The sequence below is a fragment of the Lipophrys pholis genome (assembly GCF_963383615.2).
Source record: "Lipophrys pholis genome assembly, chromosome: 10".
NCBI classification, from domain to species: Eukaryota; Metazoa; Chordata; class Actinopteri; order Blenniiformes; family Blenniidae; genus Lipophrys; species Lipophrys pholis.
Window position 1 is genome coordinate 18,702,214 of NC_137640.1, and position 21,619 is coordinate 18,723,832.

The following is a 21,619-nucleotide window of genomic DNA, read 5'->3' on the forward strand; positions in this document are numbered from 1 at the left end:
TCTTGTTTATTTTCTGTTCCCTCTGCAGGTACGATATCTGCATTCAGAAAAACAAGCCCTGTGAAACCTTAGGTAATATTCATTCTCATACACTCAAATTGAGGCTGGCCTACAGCATCTTCACATAATGAAAAATTTTCTCTCAGTCAAGACCTAAAACTTGAGTGTACCTCTCATACTCTTTACATCATGATCCTTTTCATTGCGCTAAGTGTTAGGCAGATTTACAAGGAGGAGTGTTATCAGGGTTCTCATGAGACTGAAATTCCTGAAAAAAGTTATGCAAACAGAAAAAGAACATTTTAGAATAAAGTATCAATATGACCATAAATTTCCCACAGAACACATTTTACTGTTACACAGAATGTGCTCTACTTGAATACTGTTAACTAAAGTCATGCAAATGAGTAAAACATTATGTAAACATTTGATATTCATAGATTGGAATCCTGATTGTCTATGCCGCTACGTGATTCAAGTGTTGAAGTATTGACTTTTTTTTTTTAAGCAATGTGGTTTTCATAGTTATCAAGAGTGAACATGGCGCTGCCTTTCTGTGGTCTGAAACAGTTGATTCAGGGTTTCAGTCCAGGTGTTTTCTACTGTTTGAAAGGGTTTTACGTTCACATACTGTGTTTTTGTGTGTATGTGCATGTGTGTGTGACAGGTTTGGCTCCAGTTGGAGGGATGTGTGAGCCTGAGAGAAGCTGCAGCATCAACGAGGACATCGGCCTGGGAACAGCTTTCACTATCGCTCATGAGATTGGACATACGTGAGTAACGTGCTCACTAAATTATTTTTTAATTCCCTGGACATTTTGATCATCTCAAGGGGGTGACTCCTTAGAAAAATTGGTATATGTTTTGCAGTGTGCAACAGTATGTATTGCATATTTTGAAGCAGCTTGTCCAGTGCTGGTCCTTGAGGACCACCGCCCTGCATGTTTGAGATGTTTTCCTGCTCCAAACGCACATGATTGTAATGAGAAGCATGGCTTTCTGCAGGCTTTCTGGACGAAGGAGTTCTTGTACCTATTTCCCTTCATACTTCTTCCAGGTCAGAGTGGCAGGGTGCTGGATCTGATCCCAGCTACTATGGGCGAAGCTCGAGTACACCCTAGACAGATTATGAGTGCATCACAGGACTTTCACAAAGAGACAGAAAGCAACACACACTCACACCTACAGGCTATTAAGGGTCACCGATTAACCTCACACTTTTTAAACTGTGGGAGGAAATAAATGCACTGGGAGAACAACCAAACTGCACATAGAAGGGCCAAGCCTGGATTTTACTTTAATCCTACTTGTCTTTTCTTTGAAAAACAAAAAACCCACTTGTCCGTATAATAACGTCTTGTTTTTAACACGTTTACAGAGGTCATGTTATTTTCATGACGGGAGGCATCTATTATTGTTTTCTGTCAAGAATCTGCCCATTTTAAATCACTGTATCCCTGATCCACTGTTTTTCTTAAGCTGAGCCTGAAAAGCTATAGGGTCCACTATCTTTAGGGTGTTCCATGTCCTTTGCTGTGGCTTGGTTTAGATTGCGGTAGAGGTTAGGTCCCTACACTGGAACATATTCCTCAGATTACAACTTTTTTTCCGGAAACTCACAATAGCTTAGCCATATCATTTATTAACACTTTGTTTGGCGTTCACAACAGACTGAAGCTGCTGGTGGATCTTTCACTGTTCAAATGGTTAGAATAGACTGGACTTTATGTGCCATGAGTTTCTTCCCCTGGAGTCAGTCAATCAGCACAGGTGTTTAATCATTTTAATCAGCTTAAAAAATAAATAAATCTGCAACTAGTTTTATTCTTAGTTGTGTATGTAGGTCATTTTTGCAGAAAATATCGGTAGGTTCAAACAACAAGTACTCGTGTCTGTTTACAGTTTAGTGGTCTGTGCTGTGTTCACAGCACTGTCAGACATTAATCTGCACTGCATCACAGTTTCTTTGCGATGTGCTCTCCAAACAGACTCTGTCCACTTCTTTGGTTTACAGCAAGGAGCTGAAGGTATTATCCCCATTTTTCCAAACTAGAACCCCACTTATACAGCAATTGTACTCGGGTTAGTTTTACTTGCACTGAACAGGACACATTTGCCCTAAAAATTAAAGAAGAAAAAGCATCAAATCAAATAAAGTGAGTTACATATTTGATAACATGTCCAATGTCTTGAGTTCCACTGGCGATACATGTCTTCTGGGTTTGCATGAGTCCAAGGAAGCAGAGTTTTAATAGGTGAAAGGTGAACACTTGTGACAGCTGTGGGCTGTAATCTTTCATATGCCTGCTTTTTAGATCACTCTCAGTTATCCACAGTGATCTCTTTTCCACTGTCCCCATTGCCGCTGCAGGGATTATGACCCGTCTGCATGGCCTCAAAGTGTATTATCATGTCACTATATTATCATGTGCTTTAGGTTTGGGATGAACCATGACGGTATGGGGAACGCCTGTGGGCCTCGCAGCCAGGAGACCGCCAAGCTGATGGCTGACCACATCACCATGAAGACAAACCCATTCATCTGGTCCGCATGTAGTCGAGATTACATCACCAGTTTCCTGGAGTGAGTCAGCCAATATGAGATATCTGCAACACCAGAAATAAATTGGCGATTAAATGTTTGAGGGAGACAAATGGTACTAAACGGTGTTGTGCAATCTTTGATGGCCATTCGAGTTTTGGACAGGTCTTGACTGCAGGAAGATTAACCGCAATTTAGATACGGGGACCATTTCAGTCATCAGCAAAATTTGTTTTATTCTCACAAGAAAATGCTGACATTGTACTTTAGATTTTACTCTGTTGTCTTTGGTTTTCTGTAGCTCTGGTATGGGCTCCTGTCTGAACAACATTCCACCAAAACAGGAGTTTGTGTATCCCACCACAGCGCCGGGTCAGGCCTACGATGCAGACGAACAATGCCGTTTCCAGTATGGTGTCAGATCTCGACAATGTAAATATGCTGTAAGTACACAGTCAGCATTATATTTTGTGTATTTTCAATAGGTATAGTTCATGGAACTTCACATGAGAAGAATTAATAAGCATAATTTATCATTTTTGATGACATCTAATATTTTGCAGTCCAAAGCATCCCTACCTAACCCCAGTGAGATGATAAAAAATGTTTTTGAATATTTTGTTATGTGTATTTACTGACGTACAGTAAGCCGTTTCATGTTTCCCAAACATCAAGGTCACAAAGTTGGACATACTGTACTCCATCTTGTTTTTAGAAATAGGAAGCCACAGGTTGCTGGCAGTTGATTTCTTTCTGATTCTATCTTGAATACATACATTTAGTACATTTTTGGTTTTAAAATGTCATTAGTTGTGTTCGTTGATACAACTTTTTTAAAGCTGTCCCTTTGTATGTTTGTATGCTTAGAAGTGAGTGATGTTTTTATGTTGCTCTGTCTGTTCACCAGCAAGTGCTGGAACTTTTCTCTGCATTCAATATTCCTTTTCACTGTTTTTCCTGTTGCTGTCAGTTCACATGTCTCCAGGTTCGCTTGATCTTGCACCTTACTCTGGATTTAATGTCCTCCGGCTCTCTTACCTTTAAGTCTGTGACGTGAATCAACTTGTAGTGTCTTCACTGTAGAGCATCCACTTTATTGCATGGTCGAGTTTTACAAGGTTGAGTTTAGAGGGAATGGACATCTGGAACAGTGAACTGCTTTATAGACACATTTCTATCAATACTATCTGGTCAGAGCATATGTATACAATAAAACCTAACCCCATGTGTTAAGGGCATTGCTGTTGAGGAAAGAGCAGGACTGCCTTTCTGCTCTCAAGTCTACACACTGATCATGGACATAAAAACACTGAAGGCTTTTCTGTTCTGTGTCTCTCTGTTGCACATATCAAACGCTCACAGGAAGTCTGCAGCGAACTTTGGTGCATGAGTAAGAGCAACCGTTGCATCACCAGCAGCATTCCTGCTGCAGAGGGAACCATCTGTCAGACTAACACCATAGAAAAAGGGGTAAACGGCCAGAATATTATATTTTCTAACTATGTAGTGGACATTTTAAGGGCAGGCTTTCAGTCAATGGCGAAACCATGTATTGCTGGTGCTGAGTCTGTTATGATAAAACACTTAATTATCTTGTTTTCTTTTTTTGTTTCGGTAACATCATGTATCATGGTATCATGTATGAATTAGTCTTTTGTTAAGTAATCAAATCATTCTAAAACAAAGTGCTAAATTAAAAAGCCGTGCTTTGGAGTTGTGAGCATTCTAGTTTAATTTATGTTCTGATATTTTTCGTTGCACATTTATATTTATGGATGTGACTCATTGGACGATGACCTCGATGTCTATGTTTCTGTGGCAGTGGTGCTACAAGAGGGTGTGTGTGGCATATGGGACTCGTCCTGAGGGCATAGATGGAGGCTGGAGTCTGTGGTCACCCTGGGAGGAGTGCAGCAGGACTTGTGGAGGTGGCGTGTCCTCTTCTGTCAGACACTGTGACAGTCCCAGGTACAGATTTTAACTGTGTTCAATCTGAAGTGCATCAAGTCATTCTTTTCAGATGTACTGCACAACTGAAGAAGACCACACACACTCATAAATAACAAACTACAACCGGTTAAAAAAAGTGAACTTTTCCTCTCTCTTCTAATTTATTTACACCAAACACATTGTCTTAGCTCCACTCAAGACTTAACTCCGTTATTCCTGAATACCGTTTGTTTTACTTAGATGACTTGTTTATTGATTATTTTATTCGTCATTGACTATGGAAATATGATGTTTAGTGTCTTGTCTTGAACTGTTAATTTTGAGATTGAAGACTGGCCTGCTCTGTAATAGTCAGCGAGGTCGTAATATGTAAGGTCACAATAACATTTGAAAATATTCAAATAGTTTGTGCCATGTGACTTTACCAAAAACTGTCCTCATACCTATCAGAATATCATGTATTATTTGTTTTGACCGTCATGAGACAGGTTAGTTTTACCCTACTGAGGATATGTTGTTCCAATAGTAATCCTATTACTATTGGAACAACACATCATCAGTCACACGTCTCACGACGGTCTAATCGCAGCTCACGTTCCCTATTAGTGGGTGAACAATCCAACGCTTGGTGAATTCTGCTTCACAACGATAGGAAGAGACTGAAGACGTTGTTGCAAAAACATCTTGAGGGATTTTTTTATTTTATTTGGCTATTGCATTTCTTCTCACTCAACAATGAACAGCTTCATATTGAGTGTCAAAGGGCAAGGTCATCATTGACCCATATCCCTCTTTTCCGTGAATGCAATCTCAGGAAAGCCATACTTTTATTCTAAGCCTAAATAAAAAAAATTGTCTTCACTGCGTGATTTAGTCTAGAGGATGTTCTTCAAGTAACTTTGATTTTCTGTAAATGAATCCCACCACAAGTTGATAATTTAGTTACATGTGTGAAGTTTTGATTCATCTGATTCACTGTTTGTTTAGACTCCCAACAGCCAGTGCATGCTGGACCGGTTTTCATATGATATTAAGCCGTGCAAAATATCTCCAGATTTCAGCTGAATATTCATAACACGTGCATGTCAGGGAAGACATTCCCAGTTCAGCAGAGTTTCTCAATGCAGACACAATGAAATAATAAAACAAGAGGCCTTAGTGGGTGTTCAAAAATGATAGATGCTTTGTAGCTTTATTAAAGATGCAGTTATGCTGAGCAGTAAATTCTCATCCATAGTGGTTGTAGTAAATCAGTTAAGGATTAGTCAGACGTTCTCAACATTAAATGCTCATTCTTTTTCACTGCTGCTTTCAAACTGTAAAATGTCTTTTTCTCTCTCTCGTGTAAGCCGGGCAGAAGACATCAGTCATGCGATTTAAATGCAGGATCTCCACACAGACAGCGGCGGAATCTTGAATCATTACGAAATGCCAGCCTTTTTGATTTGCAGTCACCAGATGGTTCATCTTGAATTGATTAAACTGAGAAAGGCTTGACCCAGTTCCGAGGCCAACAGTGTTCTGCTGTATCATTTCTGAGCATCACTTTTTGCTTCAGTCTGTTTGAATTTGTTAAACGTTTAGCAGGAACAGTCGACAGAGTTCCCTTTAAAAGTGTAGAGGGTTTCTTGAACTGGGTTAGACAATAAAGTAAAGAAAATAAGTCTCCCAGTGAGATGAGAGCGAGCAAAGCACTGGTCATAGTCCAGTGTTTTGACTGATGTAATGGAGGTCACAAATTAAGTCATAATTATACGTGACTGACCCACTTCTCCATGTGTCTCATGGTAGACCGACTATCGGTGGAAAGTATTGTCTCGGAGAGAGAAAACGCTTCAGATCCTGCAATATTGATGTGAGTATTTCTACTGTACGTCATCATCGACTGGTCACGTCATAATGATGTAACTCATTATTTTATGTGATTAAATGCTTGTGTGTTTGTGTGCCTGTTACAGGAATGCCCAGCAGGCTCCCGGGATTTCCGTGAGATTCAATGTGCTGACTTTGATAGTGTTCCTTTCCGGGGAAAATTTTACACCTGGAAACCCTACAGAGGAGGTGAGTCAGTCACCCAGCTTCGTCTTGGGTTGTTGCATGCATCGATTTAGTGGGAACCTCACTTTGTGTTTCTTTTACAATGTTGTTCAGGCCTGTACAATCTGAAGAACAGTTTGGCATGATGTGGCTGTTATCGGGTTAAACATTTTTACAATACAGAATTACTTGCAAGGCTATCTTGCTGAACTGTCCCTGCAGTGAATGCCATCTGGTTCCGTTTCTACTCGTACTCTGTGGCAAAATACACTCAGTTTGTTTACTTGAGTTTATATAAAACATTATGAATTCCACTTAAAGCTTTTTTCCCTGGAATGATTTCCATTTTTCAGTTTAATAAAAGACTGATATTGAACAATCATTGATGCAACTTGACTAAACTTAAATTCGGCAGCTTCTGCAGCTTCATTGCGGATAACTGTTGCCTGCTGTGATCCGTTAACTGTAACTCTGAGTACCGGCGGACAAGGCAAACAAAACAAAACAGTTTTGAGATTGTGAGGGGTAGAGACTGAAGATTTGTTTGTGATCAGCTGATTGTGGTAAAAGCAAAATGTAACGTGTAGTGAGAGAGAGAGCGAGAGAGAGCGAGAGAGAGAGAGAGAGAGAGAGAGAGAGGATTGGAGCTGCAGACTCTTATCTTGTCTGGCCTACAGATGCTCGAGGAAACGCAGAGAGTCAGGGATCCCACAATGCCTTGCAAGAATTCTTCTCTTCTGATGATCACAAGGCAAACCTGGATGCAAAAGATAGATTGTTTCAGCGACGTAACTGCTTTTAATCCTGCCTTCCAATAATATAATGGTTTACAGAGACAGATTGCAGCTTCAGGCAAGAAGTGCTTCTTTCATAAACTCAGCTGATTTTACATTGGAAATCCCTTGCAGCTGTTAAAATAGGACGAGGGCCACAGTCTCTGCCCCAAGTTAAGGACAGATCACACTGCAGACCCCTCCACTGTCCTCTGTCACCCGCTCATTTCTTCCTGATCCTCTCGCCTTCAGTCTCAGTGGAGACAGCTTTCTTTTCTTCTTGCTATTTTCTTTATCCCCTCACTGTAAAACTCTTTCCATCTCTCCCTTTTTTTTAACTCAATATGATGCAATCTCTCTTTGTCGTTGCTGTCGCGACACAAAAAAACAGTCGGCCTTTCTGTCCCGGCTCAGGCAGCCAAGGACAGTTCATTAAAAGCGGTCTCTCATTTAAGGGGCTCCACATCCGTTTTCAGTCCAACAGGTCTTAGAATCAGTCTTCACACTTTACACTGCACACCCTGCAAGTCGTTCTATACACATCCTGCTGCAGTTGCTCTGCCAAAACTAAGCACCATGGGAATAGTAGTTTTCCGACTATTTGATTCTCTGCTGGCTTTGCCAGTAAGCCCCCCCCTTCATAGTACACACTGTACCTGTCTCAGCACTGCCAGCACAAACACACACAGCTTGAGCTGATGTCAACAGCCACTCAGGTAGTGGAGCTGTTGGCACGCTGCACTCATGAATGAAGGATACATACCACTTGGCAGGAGACGACCTTCAGCAGTACTGTGTGTGTGTGCCTGTGTCTGCTCACATTTAGGTATGCTGGATTATTTATGCTCAGTTTTGGCCAAAGTACTTAACCTCCTGACATCAGTGGAGCTACTAAATACTAAATATATATCTGCACATGCTCTAACTTTAGCAAGTCGCACAGGGCTGAAGCCTGTCTCAGCTGCCCATATGTAAAAAAAAACAAAAAAAAACTAAAGAAGAAATTCAGCATTGAGTGAATCTAGGTTCCATGGTTTAGTCTTAACATTGTACATTTTGTTTATTTATAAAGCATATTTTAAAACAACTTTTGTTGACTACAGTCTTGTACAGGTTACTCCACGATAAAATGCAATACAATAAAAAGGCATGAAATCAATATATGTATATTAGATTTTTTTGTAGCACAATATACTAATACAGCACAATATGATAGAATCAGATAAATTCATATGACGATAAAACAGGATAGAATTTGCTGTGTTAAAAATGTGAAAGACCAGTATGTCCAAACAGTCCAAACAGACAAGGTTTTAGCACTGATCTTGGATCTTGGAAGCTCTATTCAGTATTCAGTCTTTATGGATTTACTCTAGAGAGGTGAAGACACAATCAGCTGCATGTTCACTGACACTCAGCACAGGAAATTCTTTCTCACTCCCCTGCATCTCTCCTCTCAGTGCACCCCTGCAAGCATCCAGCAAAACATGTGCAAACAACTTTGCAGCCTTTGTCACACGTCATTACAAAAGTAATGCTTAATACCACAATCTTTTACAGGGTTTGATGCTAAGAAATGATATCGTCTGTTAGATTGATGTTTATAAGTGATATGTCTGACATGATTCCTCCTTTAGATATTCAAGAAAAGAAAATTACATCTTCAGTAAGATTTGCAGAGCTGAAGATACATTTTGTAACTTGGCGCAGGAATCTTTTTTTTTTTTTTTTTGCACTAGTTTCACTTCAAGTTTCGTGAGTGCCTCACTAGTTCCTTCTCAGTTAGGCAAAGTTACATCAAAGTACGAGAGGATGGCCTCTTGCTAGGAAACTAAATACTTTTTTAATTCTGCGAGATTTGTTTAAAAGGTTTACAAGAGATTCCTTTTCTGTTGTTTTTACAGTTGACAGTTGTCTCATGTGAAGGCTGATTTAACATTTTTGATTGCACCATCAAATAGATGGACCATGCCAATTTACTGATAATCCTCGGTGACCGTATGAGCTCGTGCGTTCGTATAATGCTTTTGTGCTGCAATTACACGCCGTCTTTTGAGGAGTGACTTTTTGACATGTTTGTGTGCTGCAATCCATAATGTGTCTCGATCTGTTCTGTTGACACTCTTCTGTCTTTGTGTGTTTGTGTGTCCAGGTGGGGTGAAGCCCTGCTCTCTCAACTGCCTTGCAGAGGGATATAACTTCTACACAGAGCGTGCTCCAGCTGTGGTGGACGGCACGCCGTGCCGAGATGACTCTCTGGACGTGTGTGTAAATGGAGAGTGTAAGGTGAGTTATGTTAAGCTGTTGGAAGCAATGAAAGACTTTAAATTGAGTCATTTAGAACACTACTATACTGACTGTCAGGACTCCGGAGAGACGCACTAATATCATTCACACAATAACTGCTTACAATCATCACTGTGAAAAAAACTGTCACACCTACAGCAGAATCACCACCTCATTCTAGCTCTTAATGTAAATAATTTTGGAAGAAACCACTTGAATCTCCACCAACCTCTCTGAAATCCATTTCATATCCACAAGGCTCATTTGTTAAAGATTTCAGACACAAAGAAGCATCAATGTAGATGGTGTGCAGCAGCTTACGTAGCTGCTGTTGGAACCCCACATGTTTACTTTGGACGTAGTTGTGCTCTAACTTCACGTAACTAAACACAGTTTAAAGGAAGGAAAAGAAGTGAGGAAATTGCACAACCCCCCCCCCCCCCCCCCCTCAGAATTTTTCCTGTTGTTAAGTGAGGGCCTGAAGTATTTGGCCTCTTCTCTGCGCCTCTCACCCTCCATAAGCTTTTTTTTTTTTTATTATTTGAAGCATCTAAACATTCAGTGGGACAGCAAAGCTGAGGCACTCTGCAGTTTTTGGAGTTGTTTAAAAACTTTGTTTATCAACAGCTGCCTTCTTTTCCCTCCTCCCCTTCACTTTCTCTTGACTCAGTTCTGCTGTGTAGAAACTCAGTGACCCTCCAGCTCAGCTGTTTGTCTGTCTGCACCACAGGCTCACTTTCATTCACTGCATTCTTATGATCTCGCTCTCTGTTTTCCCCCGTCTGACGCTCTGAGCCTTCCCTATCCTCGCTCACGGTTCTTTCTTGTGCCTCCCTCCTTCTTTTATGTTACAGCCCCAATCACAAAAAATGTTGGGATGAGTGGAAAAAGTTATCAATGGTTTACAATTTTATCAAACCATTTCATTTCACTGTGCAGCATAGACACCATAACACCTTTAAAATGATATGTTTCACTATTTCATGGGAAATATTTTGAATGAAATGATGTACAACATCTAAACTAAATACTTCAGGGTCATGTTTACCAATGCGTCATTTACAAACTCCTTCTTGCAGTCTGTAAACAGTCTATAAATGTCTCAGACGATAAAAGATCTATTGTTAGAGGAGAGAAATGTCCCGATCTTGTGGGATTGAAGTTTTTAGCAGCTTAAAAGTCCTGAGTCTTCTTCTATTTTATAAAACACAAAAACATTGGCTGAAGGTGTGGATGGGATACAGGTCAGCGCCATGAGTCTTGTGCTGTTGTGATGGATTTGGTGTATGGCAGAACATTGACTTCTCACACTTATCTTTTTCGCATGTTGCCATCACAGATGTGTTAGTTACTTGTGCCAAAGGAAGTCATGCAGCTCAAAAGAAAGATGCAGACGGTTGAACTTTTGATCTTGATAAGTTGGATGATGCTGCTCCACTTTATTCTTTTGGCCACAGTGTTTTTGTTTTCCAAATGAATTTCCACTAAAAGAACCCAGTTTGTCTCATGAGTGTCCACACAGAGCTTCTTCTGTGCACGTTACAGCTTGCATTTGTCAATCACACATCGAACTGTGTTCATAAACTGTGATTTCTAGAATTGTTCCTGAGCCCATAGACTGATTCACAGTAACGGCCTGTTCTGAAGGCCCAAAGTTCACCAGCATTGAGGAAAGCTCTCTAGCTTTGTCGTTTCAACATGTAGATATTTCAAGATTGATGATTTTTTAACAGATTATCACACACAGATTGAAAAGACCCACTTCTGTAATATGCATTTTTCATACTCAGTTATGTTACTGACCTAAATTACCACTATAGCTGTTTTTTTTATTTTTTAATAACAATCTTAAGTATTTTTTAATGGTTTTGTTTTTGAAGTTAATCTAAAATGAATTAATCAACTGAGCAAATGATACTGAGATCGAAGTTCTGATCCTGCATGTGGACACAGGGCCTCAGAGTTCAAACTGTGACATTTGAAACTTTAATTACTGAGCCACCAGATAACTGTGGGGTGAATCACTGTTTCAACTCTCAATTTAGTTTAGAGCAGTAATTCAGTCAATGTAAAACTAATAAGTAATGTAAGCCTCATTATCCCATTCAATAATAAGCAGCTGCCATATGAATGTATTGGGAACTGAGCAACCGCTGTCTGTTTATACCTTTTTGTTTAGGTTTGGTTCGATGTTAAAGAGTTTGAGTAAAACCACCTGCTAGGCTCATCATGAAATTTATTTATGTCGACAGCTATGAGTTTAGCAACCTAAGAGCACTATGTCTGCACAGGATCAGAAAACGCATCTGGACTTACCATCTGATATTTCTGTGTTTTGAAAAAGTGGTCTGGAAGACATTAGGAGGTAATCCCTCAGCCCGGCCTCTGACACCTCTCAGTTTACAGACTGTGCCCCTTCACCCATGAGTCTTGACCCTGAGTGACCCTGCAGCTCACTCGTCTCTCTCTTCTCGCAGCATGTAGGTTGTGACCGTGTACTCGGCTCCGATGTACGTGAGGATCGCTGCCGGATCTGTGGGGGTGATGGGAGCAGCTGTGCCTCTTTGGAGGGGGTCTTCAATGACTCGCTGCCCGAAGGAGGTGAAGAAAGATTTTACAGATTTATTATATGAGAACTCAACAATGTATCTTTCCAGACTTCATTAGCAGTTTGAGCTCTAGAACAGTGACTTTCCTTTTCTATTTTTTACACATTTACAGTGAGAATTTGAACATTAATTATCTGCCGTCAGTTAAATGTGCACATTTGGATACTGTCTCGCAATGTTACTGATGCAAACCCAAACTTTCCAACTATATCGTCTAACTTTCTGTCCTCATGCAAAGTCTCCTCACAGCATGCTGTTAAAGTTACTCATTTGAGCCAACAGTTCTCCATATAGCTACAGCACAATCCTTTTTTCCTGCACCTGCTGTCCTCGAGTTTCTCTGTAGAGGGCTTACAGACAGATGAAGTGTATACACAAAGCAGGTGAGAGTTGATGCAGTCCAGATATGGATTTGGCACTACATAGAGAAGCCATCATAGGTCTACATTTACCAATTTTATCATTGCCTCAGAGGACAACCTGTAAGTTATTTTCTTTGTGACGTTAAAAGTACCTGGGAAGTCCTTCAACATCTTATTGAAAAAATATCACTCTAGCTTCAGACATGGTGTGGACTTCCAAGTAGAATTAAACTGGTTACACAATCTTTATATATTCATATTGATTAATACAATAAGACATGTTACATTTAATTCGATGACAAACACTAGCCCAAGAGCAGCCAACCCAAGAGCTCTAAGAACATGAAGGACCTCCTCAAAAAACTCTGGCATGAAAATATACACATATGCTTACCATATACTGTGTATACTTAAACATATTTAATTAGCAGCCACCCACCCAGGGACATGTGGTAGACAAATATACGTGAGGTCCAACCAGTGTGGCTTGAGGTCCTGTTGCTATTGAATTTATTTTGGGTGATTTTCACCCCACATCACCAACTCCAGAGTCTCTCACCCAACTGTCAACACCATTCACACACTCCCAGGATTCCTCAGAGGGGCCACACCCTCAGCAGGCGTCCGCGCTCTGAGCCGCAGGGACCAGGCCTCTCGGTTAACCCCAGCTGAGGTCTCAAGTACCCTCAAAATATCTGACATTATTGTTGCAGTAAAAAAAATGCATTAGTGAGGGTAAAATCGAGGAGGTTTTAGTTGTGAGTTTTGTGGCAGAATGGATCAGAAATTGATGCTCCTGTCAATTGTACACATTAAGCGCTCATGAAAAAGAAGATTTTGAACACTCTGTGAAAAGGTTCTGCAAGCGTTCACTCCCATTTTGACCAAAGACCATCACTTTTGATAATGAGTCACAGTTATTTCACACCACTTGATTCAAAACCAATTGTTTAATTGTGTGAGCTGCAGTAGTGTAGCCTGTCTAAAAGGCCTTTCAACAGTAAAAACTTAAAACACCGAGTTCACTTGAGTTTAAACTTTGCTCCATAGTTAACTTGTCAGAAGTCCTTAATGTCAGTCGACTTGGTCGCTGCTACAGCACAGCATGTTCTTATTTTATACCAAACTGAAACTCCAGGCGCAGATCTTGAAGGCTTTTTCTGGTCTCAAGCAGATTTATTACAAGCAGAATCACTCCGTCATGTCCACAGCAAACGTTTGATTTCTCAAACGTCCTAAAAGCCTTCAGCCAGCACTTCTCTCCTCTCTGCATCAGCAGCTTAAAGGTTCCCTGTGGAGTTTTTGACCTGGAGTAGGACTATGGGGCATTTTAAAACACACAGGTTGCTGTTAAGTTTGAGCAAAACCAGAAAAGAATTAGTACAAAGCTGTATAAACAATACATGTGAGGATTTTAAACAAAACTGTGTTTCTAGACAAAGAAATGTATTTGTCATATTTATTATATTTTGAGTGGTAGACATAGTGGTGGGAAACGCAAAGCCATGAAAAGTGACCTGGATGTCAAATGGAGTTTTTCCTGCGTTTGGTTTTTGTTAAGATTCTGTTGCTCTAACATGTACGATGGCGCATTAAGGTTATCTACGTTTATTTCTATCGGTCCAGTCTGTGGCTCTGACACGTTATGAGGGATTACTTGGATGTCACGTGGCAGAGGCTGATAGCTTATTTGCTATTTGTTTACATCACAGGTCTCTATGTGCTAACTGAATTGTTAATGGCTTTGTCAGTAACAGAATCCAAAAACCTCTGAATATATCATCCCCACGCGTCCATCTTCAAACCCACAGTTCAGACTGCCCCACCACTCAGGGCTCCACGAGGAGGTCACAATCCTCTCATCACTCAGTTGTTTTTACCGTCATTCCTTCTTTCTCCAGTGAGCCAAAGCAATTCACAGGGCCGCAGTGGCTTCGAGAGCAGAGCCAAAGAAGGCAGACTGACACGGAGTAGATTTGAATAGATTTGAAATGAGCATAAAAAGAAAGAGAACAAGCGACCAAAGCAGATGGAAATGAGCACGGAGGAAAAAAAAGAAGAGGAAAAGCGGTCTCTTGGCATCATTTCTGCTCTCGAGCAATAAGCCGAGCAGGACTGCCGAGAATCGCTGCCCAGGAATGCAGCTGGAATCTGAAGCCTCTGTTTAGTCCATTGGCGTCTGACTGAGCTCCACACTACTTATACATCCCAACCTTGATCCCCAGTGATTCAACCACTTTCACCTAACTTTCACCATTTGTGTGTTTGCGTGTGCGTGTGTGTGTGTGTGTGTGTGTGTGTGTGTGTGTGTGTGTGTGTGTGTGTGTGTGTGTGTGTGCGTGTCAGGTTATGAAGAGGTGGTCAGAGTTCCAAAGGGATCCGTCTTCATTCACATACAGGAGCTCAATATTTCCCTCAACTACCTTGGTAAGACTATGTTCAGCCTAATGTTTCATTCAACTACCTTTCACTGTAAATAGAGAGAAATATTTATGTTTCCTGGTTTTGTCTCTCCTTCTGTGTCCCAGTGCTGAAGGGTAAAGGTGACCAGTACTATATCAATGGCAAACTGACCATCGACACACCTCGCAGGTTCAATGTTGCCGGCACCACCTTCCACTACAGACGACCCACTGATGGACCAGAAACACTTGAAGCTCTTGGTCCAACAAATATGACGCTCGTTGTCATGGTTAGATGACAAGAAAAGTGTTTTTTCAAAGACCGATTGAAGCACTCCTTTATCAACCGCTTGATGACGAGCAATGCTCTGGAACGTTCCACTGATTGAAGAATTTTGTTTCCATGTTGCACAGGTGTTGGTGAGGGAGGAAAACCCAGGGATCCACTATCGTTTTAACCCCCCCCTCAACAAGGAACCGCTGAGTGGCTTTGCCTGGCACTACACCTCCTGGTCGCGCTGCTCGGCTCTCTGTGCTGGAGGTAGCAACACAACAAAAACACACACTCTCACTTTCGAGGATACAACCGTCATTTAATTCATTCCTCCGAAATCCGTCTGAGTCGTTGAAAATCACCATGAAGCAGTTACAGTGTGATAATGTAATGAATTCCTAAAATCCTGAAATGAGATCAGAACACTCATGTACTCTTAAGTTCAGGACGGGATATTTAGATGCATGTATTTCATCCCTCAAACATTGTAGCTAACTGGGGTGTAATCAAGTTTACTCGACAGAAATAAGTAAATAATAAGTAAATAATTACCTTTTATTTATTTTATTATCATTCATGTGCTCTTTAAAAGCGAATTGCTAAGAGGGAAATGAAAAAGAGGACAAAGGATATCAGAGACGATGCATCGTGGCTACAAACGATCAGTCGTGACCTTTTATAGCTCTACTTTGTTTGAACTCATCATATTGAAAGTTTTTCCACACCAAACATCCTGAAGATTGTTCATCTACAAGAGGATTTTCATGTCACTAGGGAGACTTTAGAAATTGGCGTTTTAATTTGACAACCAAATTTGTTGTTTAGAGGTAGTTATCGTGACGATATGGTGCTGTGATTTTCATTTTCATTTTACCATTAGCTTTTCACGATATATAAGTTGCACTCTCTCAATTGTGAAGGGTATCTTTCTGTATGAATTATATAAGCAGGATAACTTTAATTTGGAACATATTGAAGTTACAAAAATGAAGTGAAAATCACACTGAGAGCACGTTCCACCGAGTCTCTGAACCTTCAAATGCTTTTGTTGGTGCTTAGCAGCATTAGAAGCAGGTGAACATCAACACAACATTTTCAGCAAATGTCACCCAGATGTCCGATTGTAGCTTTACTGAAAAACTCAAAACAAAAAAAGAAAGAAAGAAAAAAAAAAAAAAAAAAAAAAAAAGCAATGCTCACTTTGAAAACAAGTCAGTTACTCTGAACAACTCCTTGAGGTCAGTGATCGCAGACATAACCCCCCCCCCCCCCCCCCCCCCCCAAATAAAAAAAACAAACAAACATACAAACAACAACAAATGCACACACAAAAATAACTTATTTTTAATGACAAAGCTCTTTAGTGTTATCTGCCAAACCTTGATGCCGGCCTCATGTTTATGGGGCTTTTATCTTAACCGACCAGCTGTTGGCAGACCCTGTGACTCTGTGTTTTTCAGATAGGAAAGTGATCAAATAAATCATCTTACAAGTACAAACATGTTTTGTGTGATTTTGTGTTGGTTTCATTGTTGTCCACATTTTTCCTACATGACTGTTTCAACTCTGTCACCCTCTTCTTCTTCTTCTTAGACGCATGCACAACACATGCACACACACACACACACGCACGCACGCACACACACACAGTGTCCAATGTAAACACAAAGTAGAAGTCCCTGTAGACTCGCATTGACCCGGCAAAGCCACCGTGTGAAGGGGGTTCTCTGGAGTCGCTGGTGAAGCCAGAGGCGTTGAAGCAGTTCACAGGCTCTCACACTTTAGGGATATCACATATAGGCAATCTCCCTTTTCCTCTTATGACCTTTGTTGAGTTAATGATCCTTGTTGCTTCACCTGATAACAGCTTGTTTTCTCTCAGATAAATACATTCTTGTACTTAGTGTCCACCACCCAAGTGATGAGGAGGATGTGAACCTGGAGCTTGGCCAGTTAGTGAGAAAATAGCAGCTTTTGAGATTTATTTTTTTCGTACTCGGAGTACGAGTAAACAGATTTACTCGACTTTTTTCTCATAAATATATCTCGTAGCTACTACCTTCATATAGTTCCACCAATGTTAAAACAGTTGTCACTATGCAGTACCTAAGATACATTGAGATAGTTAAATGTTTTTTGCATTGTCAGCAAGAAAACCTTGCTGTTTCATCTGCATTCAAAGGAATATTGAAAAGGCACCAAGCTCAGACAAAAGGGTGGTCTTATGTAGAAAACTATGGTTGTGTGTGTGTTTTGTTTTTGTATGAATCATCTTCAGACAGTATTATCATTGATTCAATCAGACTGCAAAACAGATCACATATACAGTATGTGGATGGGGCTTCACACCTGAAAGCCACCAATACTTCGGAATGGAGAACGTTTACGCTCATAATTCAATCCATCTTCTATTCTGCTTAATTCAACTGAGCTATGCCATAGCTAATTCAAGTTGACTATGGGCGATGCGAGGGTTCACCCTGGAGAGATCACCAGTGCACCACAGTGCAAACACAGAACGACACACACTCATACCTTCAGGCAATTTTGAGCCATTAATTAACCTCAAGCTCAGACTGGAATCGAAGCATGATTATTCTCACTATGAGGCGAGAGTGCTTCCCACTTTGCCGCAGTGCATCGATAAGTCACTCATATAATTGTCCATGGTTGATAGAGGCACAGTTAAAAACTGTTGTGGCACAGAAGGTTGATATTTCTCAACAATTTCCTCTTGTGTTGTCTCGCCTATGTTCAGGTGTGCAGGTGCAGCAGGTGGTGTGTAGAAAGCAGACCGATCATTCAGTCATCTACAACCACTTCTGTGACAAGAAGAACAAACCCAAAGAGAAGAGACGATCCTGCAATACTGAGCCTTGCTCCCCATCGTGAGTGGTCTCCTCGGTACAATATGTATTTATGACTGACTATGTTCTTGTATATGAATGTATTTTTCGGTTTCTTATTTCACCACTTTATCCCAGTTTATAATCTCTCTGTCCCAGCACCCCTTCTTCATAATGTAGGCTGTTACTTGGCTTTTATTGTCTGCTTTTATCATGACTGTGTAATGACATTTACGTGAGTAAAGAGGAGTGACTGCTCTAGTTTTACTGTGTAGTCAATGGGAATGAGAAACATAACTGGAGGCCCACCATTACAACATCAATTTCTTGTTTCTTCTTACTTTAATTTGCTTATTTTCTTGCCGCAAGGTATTTCCTTGTGTGTTGGTATTGTCTTATTGCATTATACAACTGAAATGAGAAAATAGAAAACAGACTTTGGGCGTCTTCTAGCTGGTGGACAGGAGAATGGTCGGAGTGCAGCCGCAGTTGTAACGGCGGCCTGCGGACTCGAGAGGTTCTATGTAAACGACGGATCTCTGGGCCGGAGGAGAAGGTTCTTGATGACTTTGCCTGCACCACCCCTCGTCCTTCACTCACCGAGCCCTGCAGCAACCACAGCTGTCCCCCTGAATGGCTGGCCCTGGACTGGTCAGAGGTACGGTCTGTTCTGCCTGCACCCCTGCACTGTTTTTACTCTATTAATGTATGCATATGAATCAAAGCTGTCCTCAAAATTCCTCCTAGGTGAAGCAATGTTTTCTTTTTCCAGAATAAATATCCTAGCACAGCACAGGACAAACACTTTAACAACAAAACACATAACAGAGAGACAGAGCAAAACAATGCATCACCCGGAACGCGTCCCAGTCATGAAAACTTTATTCTCTCGGTTGGGAAAAAACTCAAACAAAATGAAATCGTGTCAGAGGTGCTTCAGTGTTCAGCTTGTCTCTGACATCTTGTGTAATGTAGCAAGGGCACACAAGTGAGTGGAATTATGTCCAGCTGTTTTACAGGAACAAAGCAGGCTGTGGACTTTTTGTTTTCATACAGCTGCTGCCCTCTGCTGAGTGGATTAACACTCCTCTGGTGACCCCCTGCTGCACCCTCCCATTCCCTCCATACACCTACTTTCCCGCCTGATGTTTGCCATTTTTTTTCTCCCCATTTCCTCACTGTGTCTGCAGTGTACGCCCAGCTGTGGTCCGGGCTACAGGCACCGTGTGGTCTTGTGTAAGAGTGGCGAGAGCGGCGACACATTGCCGGAGTCCAAATGTCCCAAACAGGGCCGGCCCACCTCCAGAGTGCGCTGTAACTTGCAGCGCTGTCCTCCCCCTCAGTGGGTGACCGGTCCCTGGGGAGAGGCAAGACTTTTAACACTTTCCTTTATTTCAGTGTAGTCACATTTAATAACAGTAGAGAAATACAAGTTTCCATTAACTGTATTTAATGTTCTCCACGTTGTTGGTATTGTGAAGTGTATCTGATTTTCTATCATTTGATTACATATAAAAAAAATATATAACATAGCAGCCGTTTGTTCCGATTTCATACTGTTTCGTATAAACTCTTAACAAAGAGAATGATTTACATACATGTTGGGTCGATAGAAAGTCAAGCAACATATCTCAACATGTAGATGCACTGTAAAACATAAACTACATATTTTGACTCTCCCATATTCATGAAGATAAAACCTACAATATGCAACATGTCAACTGACCTTAAAAGTGCCTCAAGAAAGAATATTGGAAAGTTAAGTCTGTACTTTACTGCACACACATTCACCATGTAGAATTTCAAGTATTTTCTATCTTCTTTTTTTTTTTTGTGCTTCAGTGCTCTGCCAAGTGTGGTCTGGGTCAGGAGATGCGTTCAGTGCAGTGTCTGACTCATACCGGCCAGCCATCCAACGAGTGCCTGGAACATCAGCGGCCTGCAGCCATGCAGCAGTGCAAGAGCAAATGTGACCTCAGTCTGCCCGTTGGTACAGACAACCCTGAAGGTCAGAGATCAAAACTGAATCCCTGTTGTGTCTCACTGTGCCGCAAGTTAATGTTTTATATATAAAATCCAAACAGGCTTATGTGGCATTTCGGGATTTGTTCTGTTGAAATTTAAAATTTGTTAACATGACCCTCTGCATTGTCAGGGAACTTAGTGAATACATCAGTACAAGCTGAAAATACAATAAGATTTTGCAAACATTTTGCAAGACGAAGGATAAAGGAAGCTTATTAAACCAATGACTGGCTGGGATGGAAATTACATGAATTGAGACTTTCCTTAATTTAGAAACAATTCGCTGAATCCAGCAGGAAAATATATGGTTCAGGTTTAAAAAGTAAAAAATAAACAAGCAAGACTATACGATCTGGGTCGAAATACGGTGGAATTAAAAATGCCTCTTGTTTGTCTCCCTACAGAGTGTAAAGATGTGAACACTGTGGCCTACTGCCCCCTGGTGCTCAGATTTAAGTTCTGCAGCCGGCCATATTTCAGACAAATGTGCTGCAAGACCTGCCAGGGACACTGACTCCAAGAGACCCTCAGCATCCTTCTCTGGGTTCTGTTTCCTCACACAGTAAGCCTGACACCCTCCCACTGAGCCTGACAACAGCTGCCCTGTCCGAAGACTGTCACATCCAAGTGGGACGCTGTCAAACAGACACCTAGTCTCATGAACTGGTCTGAAGAGACCTTTGTTTCCTCCACCCATCGTCCAGATCAAATGTGCCTCTGGGCTGAGTTTATACATTCCACAGGAGCGAGGCCTGCTGAAACCTGGAGAGGCAAAGAGGAAAAGTTGTCTCTCTCCATCGCTCTTCATTTTCTTTTTATATTTTGGTGCTACTATATTTCACTTTGGCCACAGGACTGTTCACAATATCTCTTTCCTTTGCTGCAGTGGTCTGAAAGTTTAGCTTTATTTCTTGAACCTGGGTGTCAACAGGTGATATTTGTGTAGTTATTAATTGTTTAAGATCCACTTTATAAAGGAAATGATTTGTCAGCATTTTGCTGTCCACACGAAGGAGTATCTTATGTTATAAAATAACTGTTTCTATGTTATCCGACAGTTTGACCCTTGACCCTGTTGGTGTATGTTGTCGCTTTGTTTCATATCAACATAGTGATGGAGTCCTCACTGTTTTACAGCTGAAGTATGAGCAGAGTTTGGTTTGCACAAAGAGTCAACAGTAAGGGGACTCGTGTCTGTCCTTATGTGACTTGGACTTGATGTCTCTGTGGAAGCTATACATGCCTCGCTGCCGTGAACTCGCCACAGTCTTGCCATTTTTGTAAGCTTGTGTTAACGTTATCACCTCTGCAGTACATCTGTGTTTGTTGCTCCCATAGTGATGTGAGCAAAGCCAGTGCTTTTCACGTTACTTGTGTCATTCTGAATTGAGGCCATGCATGAAGTCTTCAGACGGGCACACAATGTCATCATCCGAAAATCCCTCAGTGCAGCAGTGCTGTTAGTTTTTTTCTCTTTTGTCTTTACAACATGGTCGACAGTGTGAGTAACTCG

General features: G+C 41.1%; 1 protein-coding gene across 2 annotated transcripts in view; it reads left to right on the top strand.

The window, feature by feature from the left end:
- The window catches only part of adamts10 (ADAM metallopeptidase with thrombospondin type 1 motif, 10), a 42,221-nt gene extending 21,105 nt beyond the window's left edge, over positions 1-21,116 (top strand). The window contains exons 9-26 of one of the 2 annotated variants that reach the window (XM_080473316.1): positions 29-72; positions 668-773; positions 2,438-2,584; positions 2,844-2,985; positions 3,905-4,012; positions 4,365-4,510; positions 6,284-6,347; positions 6,451-6,553; positions 9,455-9,588; positions 12,066-12,189; positions 14,906-14,986; positions 15,088-15,251; positions 15,376-15,502; positions 17,994-18,123; positions 18,535-18,739; positions 19,272-19,448; positions 19,924-20,089; positions 20,511-21,116. In XM_080473316.1, the coding sequence (XP_080329442.1) occupies positions 29-72; positions 668-773; positions 2,438-2,584; positions 2,844-2,985; positions 3,905-4,012; positions 4,365-4,510; positions 6,284-6,347; positions 6,451-6,553; positions 9,455-9,588; positions 12,066-12,189; positions 14,906-14,986; positions 15,088-15,251; positions 15,376-15,502; positions 17,994-18,123; positions 18,535-18,739; positions 19,272-19,448; positions 19,924-20,089; positions 20,511-20,620 (2,278 nt within the window). In that variant the 3' untranslated portion in view covers positions 20,621-21,116. Of the gene's footprint in view, positions 1-28; positions 73-667; positions 774-2,437; positions 2,585-2,843; positions 2,986-3,904; positions 4,013-4,364; positions 4,511-6,283; positions 6,348-6,450; positions 6,554-9,454; positions 9,589-12,065; positions 12,190-14,905; positions 14,987-15,087; positions 15,252-15,375; positions 15,503-17,993; positions 18,124-18,509; positions 18,740-19,271; positions 19,449-19,923; positions 20,090-20,510 lie in introns of those variants that run through there. The other variant, XM_080473317.1, reaches the window with a different exon arrangement.
- The last annotated feature ends 503 nt before the right edge of the window (positions 21,117-21,619 follow it).